General features: G+C 40.5%; 1 protein-coding gene across 1 annotated transcript in view; it reads right to left on the reverse strand.

Annotated features, from left to right (window-relative positions):
• LOC127580134 (voltage-dependent T-type calcium channel subunit alpha-1G-like) overlaps window positions 1-13,837 on the reverse strand; it is a 278,942-nt gene that overhangs the window by 140,010 nt on the left and 125,095 nt on the right. The window contains 1 exon segment of the mRNA XM_052033345.1: window positions 6,590-6,745. Coding sequence (XP_051889305.1) covers window positions 6,590-6,745 — 156 coding nt within the window.

A 13,837-nucleotide genomic window follows, 5' to 3' on the forward strand; every position in this document is an offset into this window, starting at 1 on the left:
AAAATAACAAAATATGTTTATGTACTGTAAATCACTGGTAAATCGGAGGAATAAACATAGATTAGCGCCAATTTGCTCATGTAAAGAACTCTCAATGGAGATCAGAAATAGCTTGGACAAGGTGTGTGACATAATACTACAGTGTAACGATCACTTCAGATAAGCAGTGGTTCCCTGCTATCCATCAAGAACCCCCACTTGAATAAATATTTTGGATGAAATTCTGTTCTTTTGGACCAATTAAACAGCTCCCCAAGTTAATGTTCAATAACTTTGATTATTCAAGTACAACATAATTTTGGTAAAGATGTCAATCAGTAGTAGTAGAAGAATGTTAAAAATCTCACTATTTTACTGGTTGAAGTCCTAACTAAATAGTGACCGCTATTGGAATTTTTCAATAAGGCAAATTTAATCAGCTAAATCCTGTTTTACTATCAACAACCTTCTGACATCTGACAAATTCACGTAGGTTGAAGCTGGCATTAACAGTAGCAAGTACAGTAGCAGGAATACTGTACCATTGTTAGATAAGAAATATTACAATGCATCCATCATATGTAATATCAATGAGATGTGAATGATGGCGAGGTAAAGACTTCAGATTTATACCAAAACGGGTCTTGCCAAGAGAAGGCAAGAATACGCTTTGAAGATTACACGTTGGGAATGCTGACAAGTCCAGATCATCAAGTGAATATACAGCTTTGATTTTAGAAACCAATGGTTCCATGGATGCATAGTATTCAACCTCAATGTCCTGGGATAGTATGTGCATGAGTAATTGGTGGCCACCATCAAATTAACACAATGGAAATAAAATTAGGGTAGTTCTGAGGGATCTAAACAATATACTGTACATGTTCTGAAATGCAGCAACAGATAATGGGGAGTAACTTCAAGGCCATTTCTCAGCTCTAGGGATGTTGGTTTGAATCATATGGCTCCATTTATTTTATACCATCCTCTGAAATGAATTAGTTCATGGATCCATGATCACTCTGGTGTATTCACTTACATACACTGCTATGACCCTGCACAGTCATTGTTGATTAGATCACATCAATTTCCTTATTCATCTGCCTGCATTCTAATAAGAGAGGCAGAGAAAGAATATCATATTGAATAGATGACATTTAGTTGGTTAGTTCTACAGCCTAGGAAATCATAAGCATGTTTAGTTAAACTTTTAAAATGTAACACTTTTCTTGTTATTATTAGGTGGCTGGAATATCATTCACCCTCTTTCCTGTTTTGAGTTTTAGTGCTTTGCTCTGCTCCTAATGCTTTTCCAGATAGAAAGATGGTATAGTCAATGTCATACAAAACAAAAGTTTTTAAACTTTGTCCCTCTCCTTAGGAAAGAGTCTGTGGAAGTGGACTAGAGAACTGGCAACTTTTGCCCATTTGAAAGCCAGCTGAGACTGAAGTGGAGTAAGCCAAAAGAAGGCAAGACATTTTCTCTCCAAATAGGGCTTTCCTTCAAGCAAGGAAGCTGGGGGTCAACAATATTAATAATACATGACCTTCAGCTACCTCTTGACTCAGCACCAGGACTCAGTAGTTAAAAGTCCCACCTCCGAACGGGGAGGATTTAACACTTACATTTGGGCAATGTGTCCACTCCTCTCATATACAAGTCTCAAAATAGACAACCGATACCCTAAGACACTGTGCGATTAGTGGAATGCGAAAAAGTCAGGATTCTGTGATACTGTTTTCTCTTGATGGAAGGTAATTAATCTACAAAGAAATCTTTTTCAACCGACAGCAATTGCAGCAACTTTAAAATAAGCCTGTATCCAGGCAATACTTTGCAATGGCCGCTTATGTAGCCTGACAAAGATGAGACCTGGCTGTCTGGCTAGAGAAGAACAATGACTAAAGATGTCTTACATGACTGTGGTGTATATTAAACCACTTAGATTCATAGAAGTACATAGAAAATAAGGAGGTCAATGAACATATTGTGCCTGCGCTTCACTGAAAGAGCTATCCAGGAGGCCCCAGCCCCCTGTTCTCCCCAGAGTCCCATGTATTTCCTCATTTAAGTCCATATCCAATTGGAAGTTACGACTGAATTTGCTTTGATCATTTTTCTAGACAGTTAGTGAAGATGTGCAATGTAAGAAAAAAATTCTTCTTAATTTGCTGAGGTTATTTGGCCAATTATTTTAAATCTGTGTCCTTTAGAAAGGTATCAGTTTCTACCTGTCCAGTCTTTTACAATCAGATATAGTTTGGAACATGGTAATTAAATAGCTCCATAGCCTTCTGCCCACAAAGGGCACCAATGTCAGCTTCTCAGGATGGTCCAGATAACCCCGCTGAAACTCCTCTTTCCTGGTACCACTCCAGTTATGACATTCTACACAAAGCCTCAACGTCCTTTCTATATATTATTCCTTGAATTGGGCATAACATGCCAGCTGATGTCTAAACAATGATTCTGAAAGGTTTAATTTAAACTCTTTGCTTTTGCGCTCTATGCATTTTGTAAATCATGCACTTAAAACTAAATCTTTATCAACTTGTCCAGCCAATTTCAAACATTTATGTCTTTGAATCCCAAAGGATTTCTGTTCTTCCTCTTTGTGCCCTGTAAAATTGTGCCATTGAGTTTATATTTTTCTTGTTATTTTTCCTTTTAAAATGCACCTCCTCCAACTAGTATCATTGCTGACCATAATGGGGTTAAAAGAATTTGAAAAAAAAATCTGAGTACCATATTGTAACTGGGGTCCTACTTTTTCTACCATTTAATACCTTTCTCCAAAACTCTCCCATCCCCTTAAGTGTTGCCTCAGAAAGAACCAGAATGATATAGATGAAAAAGCAAAATACTGCAGTTGCTAGAAATTTGAAATAATACAGAAACCACTGGAAATACTTAACATTTCAGGCAGTGTCTATGGAAAGAGAAAAAGAGTTAATGTTTCAGACCAGTGAAAGGCTTGAAACATTAACTCTGTTTCTCTCTCTACGTATGCTACCTGACCTACTGAGTATTTTCAACAATTTCTATTTTATTTTTAAGAAACTTATCCACAGAATGGCCATCACAGTCTCATTTTAAAACTACTCTCATCCAATGCCAACGTTCCCAGTCTTAGTCTAAAGTTAAAACAAAAAAACTTAAATAAACCAGTCAAAACAAGAAGGCTACCATTTAATGCTAAGTTTTTGGAAATTGATGTGATCGAATGCGGCAGACTGCAGTCATGCCCAAAGAGGCTGTCGGGTTAATCTCCATTAAATTGCCACCAAGTCAACAAATTTTAGGTCCGCCTTGTCACAGCCAAAACAGATTGTAAAATGCATAGAAACACCAACATTGATCACCTCATTGTAAAAGCACAGTAAATGCTCAAACTGCTTTATAACTAAAAGGATTATGGATTGATTTGTAACTTTTATGGTGTTGGGAATTATTGGGGTCTGCTTAGCCTTTCAATTATAGTTAATATCAGAATCAAAGTTGTATCTAATCTAACTCCCAGCATTGTTGAACTATTCTTACAGATTAATGCAGTCATATATTTGACAGTAAAGGGTTGTCTTGAGCATATTCTCTGCTCGGGTCGCTAAATTTAGGTAAGTTTCTGCACCTTCCAAGACATCAGATAAAATGTGTGAGGCTTGCCATTTGTCTGTATGGTCCTACAGCTAAGCATGCCCATGTTTCTATGGGTTGCATATAGTGACATACAAGTCCTGGCTGAAATGGAGATGAATGGGCTAATTCCTTCATTGATCATGCCTGGTGATTGCCCTGCTGAAAGTGGCTGGTATTTACTTTATGCATTTAAATTTTATAATGAAACCTCCCTCCACTCAATACATTTTTCTAAAGGAGTTACCTTTTATATTAGGAGGCACTGCTACAGTTTTGGAAACTGCATCTAAACAGGCTGCTGAGAAGTGGAGGCTGCTTGCTGTTGTAAAGCTTGCCCCATCCCCAACTTAATAAGACACAATTCTGTCAGCATCTACTCCAATCCTTAAATGATGTTCATGCGTGTGTTTCCTAGCTAGGTCCATTGGACCATGAGGAGACATCAGATATCGTAGCTGATTCTCCTCATCCCGACTCAAGGGGTGCTGATAATTGAAAACCCAAGTAAGATCAACTAACTCTTCAGATCAGACTGGATATTTCCCTATTTTTAATGATTTTGCTGTTTTGGCACAACTAAAAATTTCCAAATGAAGGGGTTACAGGAGCCAAAACACATGGTCATTTGAGATAATATAGAGCATCTGGATTTTGGGCGTAGTAATGAAGACTAGCCATCAATAAGTGACAAGAGGAGCAGCAATTTAGAAATGGACTTTGCAATTGGTTTATATCAGACAATAATAATTGCATAAAATACCTGTAAATTCTTGTTTCAATGCACATCAGAAATGATCGTATAGGGATCAGAGGAAAATGACACCACATTAACTTGCAAAGAAAAACATGCTAATTTTGGCTTGTGGTCCAAACTACCACAGATACCCTTAAAGGGAGAATGTATTCAGCCGAATTGTCCCACAATCTGTCATTTTGGAAAAGGAAGATCAGACCATGCACCAACTCATGTCAAAGCCTTCTCTTGCTAAAAGCTTGAAAACTGTCATTCAGACTTTGGTCCACATGTTTCATGAGAGCACAATTTGAGACGTCATTGACGGGGACATCTTATGTAAACATCTGGCTCCAGACGATCTCCAAACAAAAGTTTTAAAGCACAAATAACAATATTGAAAGGTATAACTAATTATATAATTATCTTTTCATGACATTTGGAATGATGCAGCAAATCCAATAAATAGTTCCTTTAACAACTGCTGTAAATATTCAACTTCAAAATAACAAACTCAGTTCATCAGATTACATTGTCAGATCCTTAATTTTACTGCAAGATTTACCTAAAAAGGATAGACTATGGCAGGCTTGTTAACCACTCTGCTGACAGATAAAAGATTTTTTACTGACATAACAAGGAGTCCAACAGCTCAAAGTTGGACAGAAGTGTAAAGTCACTGTGTATCAGTGTGCCTATTTTAATTTTGCTGGATATTACTGTAGGGTTTCATTGCATATCACTTTATTTTGTCATTTCATTGTACACGACAGATTTTACTGAGAGGGGCCCACTTCCTGCACCTGTCACTCAGATTCTGCAACAGGCCAAATTCACCTGCTTTAAATCCAAAAGGCTAAACTTGGGTGAGAGCATCCTAGCAGGTGCTGGGGATTTTCAGCAAGTTCCCCTTGCACCACTGCACTCTGATGGCTCGAAAGTCTCATAGAATCTGAGACTTCTGTGTTCGGACTTTCGTGTCCCAAAGTCACAGAGTCATACATTGTGGAAACAGGGCCTTTGGCCCACTGAATCATTTCCACTAATCGTATTTTATTCTCCCTACATTCTCATCAAATCCCCTCAGATTCTACCACCCACTTACACATTAGGAGCAAGGTACAGTGGCCAATTAACTTACCAACCTGCATTTTTTTGGGATGAGGAAGGAAAACGGAGCACACAGGGGATCAGAGGGAGAACATGAGAGGTCAGGATTGAACCTGTGTCACTGGAGCTCTACAAGCTGCACCACTGTGCTGCCCAAATCCTTACACTTATCAGATTCCAGCACTGGTAGCCTTTGTGTTCTCGCTTATCACCCTCTTAGCTGTCTCTACCTTCACCCTCCCCACCCCACATATGGCACCATCTGCATTTGTTTGTCTACCTCCATCTATTATCCACCTGCCTCGGTCTTCCAACTCCACCCTTCTCCCTCCCCTACCTGGCTCGATCTGCCCGCCAATCTTCACCCCTCCTTAGTCCACCAATCATCCATTGGCCCCTGTCCTACCCCTCCCCGCCCTCACCTCTTTACACCAGCTACCTTCCCTCTCCATTCTCAGTTCTGATGCAGTGTTTTGACCCTAAATATTGATAATTCCTTCCCCCCCCCTACGGATGCTGCCTGACCCGCTGAGTTCCTCCAGCAGGTTGCTCCTGATACTTGTATTTAGGCAAGTTAATTCTGGCAGCTTACAATGGAACCACCAGCATTTTCCAGCAAGATCTGGCCCAATATATAATGAAATATCACAGTGTAAAACGGAAATGTTTTAAATTCATTATTTATGCTTTTATAGCCTTTATAGCCTCATTAGAACAAGTATCAAATAAATAATAAATTTGCAAATAGCCATTTTATATATCTATTTTGTGCAATGGAACATATTGGGAAGCAAATGAACATTTTAATCTATTTGTTAAAAATTATTTTTAATTTATATTAAATTGAATAGCAGCAAATTCAATTGTGGTTGACAAGACTGCCTCGTTTTACCAGGTATCTGTAAGGGATCCCTAGATTCAATGGCTTACTTTGACTCCTGTGTTATTGTTTGAGGTGACAAAGGACCTAGATATCTTTTTCTTATGTGCTGCATATTTATCAGGAAGCTGGGAATGGCAGTGATCATTAGGAAATGCTATCAGCAACCACATACAGCATTAAGCTACATAGCACAATCCAATACTGACTGTCATGCATTACCTCAAAGAGTTATTACATGTTATTTTACCTCAGTCTGAAATCCTTCCACCAAAATGGCAACTAACAAGTTAAAGAGAACATAGTTCCCAAATGTCATGAGGGCAATGAAGTATAGAGCAGCCCATGGGGAGGTGGAGGCCATCCCATTATAGAGGACCTTGTTCCAATCCTCTTGAGTCAGTATCTGTGGAAGACATTAAAAAATTCATCACGAATGAACATAGATCTAAACTTCCAACTGCAGTACATAAATGATCTTCACACTGTCATTGCAGCCTACTGATATCTGAATTATCTAAAAATCACCATTTCTGCATACATTAATCGGTATTTACCAGAATGGAGCACCCAGATTGTGAACTGAGGCAGACAGGGAGAGGAGATGGCCATTTAGTTTCTTGAATCTAGAATGACCTCTAGCTCCACACTGCTTACGCCCTTAAAGTGTGTTCTGTGGGATTTTGTCTTCACACTTTCCTAAATTGTACTCTGATGACACTTCTATCTCCTCAGGCTTTCAAATACTCCAACATGTGAAGAAATATTCTTCTGAACATTAGATTGTTTTTTCATTTTACTTTCAGTGTTATTCTTTGTTTTCCTTGTGATAAATATATATTCAAGGGAGTTTTGGAATTGACAATGTTTAGAACTGCTTAGAAAATCGCCCTCTAACCTTTGATAACTTTCTATATCCGGGAGCTATTTATACTTAATGGAATAAAACAGCCTCATTTAACTATCCTGAGTTAATTATGTTGACAAGGAATATGAGACTAACTAGGGTAGATCTTCACATTTTGTTACGTCTCTGCAATTTTTCTTTCCATGCTGGAGATATGAAACGACTAACTAACATTTGTTATCATCCATTTTACATTATTGGGCAAATACAACATCCATTGCATTGACCCTCCAGTGAAGTGACTGTTTTTATAGTATTCATTGTACCCACTTTATTAAGAAAACAATCTGATTGGAAACATAAATAAATGACAGTACTGTGCTCCTGCATTCAAATTAGGAACATAACAGCATGATTAAACCAATATCAAGTTAATTCTTCAAATGCCAAGCAGAAAACGAAGTCAATTCTCAAAATTAAAGCACTGAATGGGAAAGATCTTGAGTGCAAGATTGTGTAAGATGAATGACAGAGAGTTGGCGGGTGATACTAACCTAACCTAACCTGAAATTTTCAACCAATTTGATTCTGTTCCACTGGTAATGTGTTTCGGGCTGATGCAGCTCTGCATAGTTCTTTGATCTGTACTTCTGATAAACAGATGACACAGAAAATTTCTGTATTGAAACCCTCGAGAGAAATGCTTCTTGATCACCATAAGGCAATCTACTTCTGTGGCCAGTGCAGCAGCATGCCTTTCGTTAAACAATGGCTATGTGAAGCCAGTGCCTAGTTCCTTGGGCAGCATTTGGTGCCAAGTATGGCCCACATTGCCTGCACTTAGAGGACACTTCTACCCTTTTGACTAGATAAATGGGGTTTCCTTACATGGCAGAACTTGCCTGATGACATACGAATGGTTTCTCCTCATAACATGGGCACGGTATTGCTTTCACCAAACGCATGTGTGAATGCAGATTACATGACTTTCAGGAATGCCAGTTCTCCGCTGTTGCTTTCAAGTGATTTTGAGAGTCAGTGTTAGATCCAAGTAGTTATTACAGCTGGACGAGGGCCATCATCAACTGTATAGGAAAGCACGAACATCTCTTGATTTGCTTCCTGTCAGTCTTTATGGCATGAAGTCACTGATATGGAGAACGGTGTATCCAGGCTATTATTGTGGGAGGTTTAATTGGAACAGTGATCTTTTCAAAATGAGTGAAAAAAAAATTATGAACATATGGTTGACAGAGATCTGCTGCCAAAATAATATTCTCTCCTTGAGAAATGATTTTAAAATGATGATTCTAGATCTCGCTTGTGGGAGATTGGCAGCCCCTCAGAGCAATACTGTCACCATCTGTGCACCAGTTTTACCAAAGCAAGTGTTAGCTCCTGTGAAGAGCCTTGGGGTGTTTAACATGTTAAGGGAGCAATAAAAATTTAAGTTAATGGTTTATAATCAAGCATTGATATAGCTGTGCTAACTGTGTACTCTCACTAAGTTCATAGGTTGGCCCAAAGGTAGTAAAATGTTTCTTACATCCAAAGCAAGTTTGTGATTCAAGTGTATCAACATCTTGTACTTTGCCAAAAATCATTGCCAATTGGGTCTTAGGTCAAGCTCTTGAGTGAACACAAATGAGGCTACTTTCCATTGTTCAAGAATGCATGAAATTAAAACATAGTTACATAGAGCAGAGGTCTATGGATAACTGCATATGCTCCATAGCGATCACCATGAGTTGAAAGAGGTTTTCACCTCAGCTGTTTGGTCTGGTGAGTGTAAAGCTGCTCACTCATGGAACATATTAGGGTTGTCAACATCATATTTTGAAAGGGGGCAGGTTGTAGGTGGGGCGTGCTGTGGGACTAGCCTGTGAGGACTCTGGGAATTACATGAAGTTCCCACTGGGTGGATTGCTCGGTGATACGTTTCAACTTAAGTTGGAGGTCAGAGGTGAGGCAGCATTGCCAGCTTGGTGTCTTTCGCATTGGGACCTGCACGGGTGTCGACCTTTGCAGGTTGGGAAAAGGAGGGAATCCTGTACAAATGTTGTATGAAACAGACAATTTTCCATTTAAGTACTGGGTGTTCCTCCGATACTGAACTACTTGCAATCCTATCCTTCACCCACCCCCTCCCTCATCTTTCTCTCTCTCCCTCACCTCCTTCTCTCCCTCCTGTTTGCTTCCACTCTCTTTACACATTCTCCCATTTCTCCCTCCCTTGTGGCCACACTCCTTCCTTCCCCTGTCACCCTACCAACTTCTCCCTTCCACCCCACCCCTTCCCCTCCTCCCTTCCTCCCTCATTCTCTTCCTTCTGCTCATCTTGTTCCTTCTGCAGGAGCTGCAGTTAATTGTCTTTCACAGCTCTGAGCCTCAGCTTACTGATCCCTTTGACCAAGCCAGCTGTCAAAGATTGACATTTAATAGCTGCTAACGGCTGGAAGTTGTGGGTGGGGCCTTGCTGTGAAGGATCCCTCCTGTTGTTTCCCTGCTTACTCTGAGGTAAATCCAAATTTATTTTTGTATTTAGCAGTGAGCTCAATGTCGATCATTTATCCAGGGCTAATGTGATTTTACTGGTCCACCACTCAGTCTTTGAAATTCCTGAGTCAAGAATATCATAAGGGAAATAAGATCCAATACTGATTTCATATGGCAGTCAAATTTCTGTTTAAAAATGGAACATCCCATTCAATATGGAACAGTTGACAACCCTACTTGATACTCATCAGACTGGGAGTCTGCACAGTTGCTTGGTGACGACTGTGCAGATTTTGTTTGCTGAGTTGTACAAACTCAGTATCTATGTTATCTTGCTCTCTTCTACTTAACAAATGCATACAGTGCTCAGATAGAAAGAAGCAAAAGTACATTGGGATACTCCAGATGTAAAAGACACAAAATTTAGTTCAGTCTTATTTCTTGTTTGGGGGCAACTTGTGCAAGATGTCATATTCCTCACTGTGGCCAGCAGTTCCCTTGCATTCAGCCATTTCATCAGAAACAATTCCTGGACTTATGCAGACTGTAGGTCTGAGACTGACTGGGCGACGGATGCTGGTGGGTCTGTCACCGCACTCCATCGCCAGACTCCAAGTGGAGTCCAGAGGTAAAGTGACGTCTCACTGGGATTCTCCAGTATAATGCCAGGAATTGCGCCTCATATCCTACACTAGGTCAGACCAGGTTTGAAATGGATACCCCTTTAAGTTCAATGGGGATTTTTGGTCTGTGGATCAGGAAACAAAGTTAAGTAATTTTTAAAAATTATTTTGCTTCAGTTTAATAGTTCTGATTATTTCCAAGTGTTTTAATGTGTCTTTAATACATTTTTAATTAAAAAAAGTTTAGTAATTTTTATTTTCTTAAGTAATTTTATCAGTTTTAAATGTCTCTCTAACACAAGACATAGCTCCCACCTTCCCAAGCTTTGTCTCCATTCAGGGGTGGGTATGGTGAGGGTGCACCGCTTAAGTCACCAGACTTGTAATCCAAAGACATGAGTTTATATCCTACCATAGCCACTGAATTTAAATTCACTTAATCTGGAATTTGAGAAGGAAAAAAAACACACCGATTCAAAGTGCATCTAGTTCATTAATGCCCTCCTTACCTTGCCCAGTGACTGCAGACCCACCCCATGTGGTAGATTGTGAAGTGGTCTAACAAGCTGTTCAGGTCTTCCTGCCAATTATGTTTAGGCAGAGAAGGAATAAAAGTGGATGTCCCGGCCAGCAAAATCACTTGCAGCCCAGATGTTATTGCATATTCTTTCTTACAAACATCTGGGGACTGGTGTCAAATTTGGGAGAGCTGTCCCACAGACTAGTCAAACAATAGCCTAACGTAGTCATACACACAGACAATGTGCTAGACACCTCCATCACAATTCCAATGTGCCAGAGCTTGCAGCACAGTGGCGTATTGGCAGAAGGAAGTAGTTCTTGTTTCATCGACATTGACCAGACCCCATGGAGTCTAATGTCATCAGGTCAAAGAAGGGCAAATAACATCCTCTTGATTATACACCTACCATCCTCCCTTAACTTATGAATCATTCCATGTCGAACAAAACATAGAGAAAGATAGAGAGTAGCAAGAGCACAGAATGTACTCTGGGTGGAGGAATTCAATGTCTGCCACTAAGAATAGCTTGGTAGCACCACCATTGACCAAACTGGCCAAGTCCTGAAGGACACAGTGGATAGTGAGTAAAGCAACACGAGGGATGAGCCTACTTGATCTTGTCCTCACCAATCTCCCCGTAGCTGACACGTCTGTCCGTTTTAGCATTGGCAGAAGTAACCACTGCACAGTTCTTGTGGTGACAAAGTCCTGGATTCACTTGAAGACATCTTTCATCAGGCTTCATATAAAGGAAGATGAATGTGGTTGTCAGAGGTCAATCATCCCAGCCCCAGGACATCAGGGGAGTGTCTTAGACCAAACCATCTCCAGCTGCATCATCAATGATCGTTCATCCATCAGAAGATCAAAAGTGGGGATATTCCCCCTTCCCTGATGATTGCACTCTGTTCAATTCCATTCTCAACCTTCAGTAAATGAAACAGCTATCCCTGAAGACAGCAAAACTTACACGACGTTCAGGCATGAGCTGATATGTGGCAATTAACAACAGCACCACCAAAGAGCCGGGCAATAACCATCTCCAACGGGAGAGAATCTAACCATCTACCCTTGACATTTACTGGCCGAGTCCCCTAACATCAATATCCTGGTGGTCACCACCGACCACACAAACAAATAGCAAAATTACAGAGGCTGGCTATTCTGTGGCGAGTTAGTCATCTCCAACGCCATTCCTCTATTTACATGGCACAAGTCAGAAGTGCGATAGAATGCTCTCCACTTGCCTAGATAAGCACTGTTTCAACGAGTGTCAAGAAACACCATGTAGGTCAAAGCAATCTGCTTAACATTCATAATTTCCACTTGCACACTGTGGCTGCAGTGTGTACGAAATGCAAAATGCACTGCAGTTACCAGCCCAGGTTCCTTCAGCACCTCCCAAACCTATGGCCTCGACAAGGACACAGGATGCAGGGGAAAACTGTCGCCGGCACGTACCCCTCCAATTTATGCACCATCCTGACTTCATCATTGCTGGGCCTAAATCCTAGAGCTTCCTGCCCAGTAACACTTCACCAGAAGGACTGCCTTAGAGCATGTGGTGATGAATTGCCTGTTTGAAGTTCAAGAAGTTAGTTCACCACCATTTGCTCAAAAGCAATTAGTCATATAATCATAGATACAGCATGGAAACAAGACTACTGAGTCCACGTCAATCATCAAACACCGATCCTATATTAATCCTACGTTCATCCATTTGTTATTCTCATCAATTCCCCTCAGTTCAGCTGCTCACCTACACCAGGGGCAATGTACAGTGGGCAACTAATCTATCAACTCGCATGTCTTTGGCAAGTGGGAGGAAACCGGAGCACCTGGAAGATAAACATGTGGTCACAGGGAGAACATGCAAACTCCACTCAGACAGCAGCTGAGGTCAGGATTGAAGCCGGCTCTACTCGCTGCACTACTGCGCCACCCCAGGGGCAACAGGGGCAGAAGTCAGGCACAACAAAGTACAAAACTCCCTGCATGCTTGATTGGATATAAGGTCATCCCCAGCAGTTCAAGCAGCTCAACAAGTGCAGATGTTCACCACTGCCAACCAGACGACAGAAGGATATTTAAACACGACATGCTACCTTACGGCTGGGCAATAAATGCTAGTCTTGCAAGCAATGCCCAGACTCTGAAAATGAATATAAAAGAAAGGGAGATTCCAGGGATAAGGTCTCCAGACAATGCTGATTGAGATCTAGTTGCCACTGTGACCTTTCTGCCTGACTCATGAGTATGGAAGGCCAGTGGAATCCGTCCTCCAAACCTGGACTGGTGACTGCGGGCAGGCAGAGACGATGGTTGTGATTCCAAGTCCAGGCAGATCTGTCCAATTAGTTAAGCTGCGTCTGTGCACACAGCTCACATTCTCCCTAAAGTGTGCATGACAGACAGGTCACAAAGCAAAATGCTGCTATGATGTCAACTAATTTTGAAATTCAGTGCTCTTACCAATGACCTCACTTCATTGTGTATGGCTAAGTGTGCATTAAGAAAAACATTTAGCCATATATGATTAAAAGCTTTGTTCATGACTAGTTGCTCTTTAGACATATTCAAGAGTCAGCTATTTAAGGACCCAATTAAAGAAAAGAAAGCAGTAAAGTGGTTTTAAGAGGGGATTCGTGAGCTTAATGTTGAAGTATGTCCAACAGAGGCAAAGGGTTGAAAATCAGGGAAATGCAGAGAGAGGATTTGGAGGTTTCAATGGTGCTGGGGTCAGAGGATGTTACAGGAAGTGATTTCAACACATGGATGAGAATTTTAAATTCAAGTGATTTTGTGTAGAATTTGAGGAATCAAAAACTACCTCATTGTGTGATTGTTATAATTAAATTCCAAGAGGAAAAAAGACTTATCCAACACATGGAATTATGCACATAATTAACAGTTGCACTTGGAAAGTCTTACTATTCAATTAGCAAGGTGCCTTCTATCTCATTTCTCTAAATTCCAGCCACTTCTATGGGAGAAGTGTTTAGAAGTACG

Source organism: Pristis pectinata, chromosome 18 (assembly GCF_009764475.1).
Source record: "Pristis pectinata isolate sPriPec2 chromosome 18, sPriPec2.1.pri, whole genome shotgun sequence".
Lineage (NCBI taxonomy): Eukaryota > Metazoa > Chordata > Chondrichthyes > Rhinopristiformes > Pristidae > Pristis > Pristis pectinata.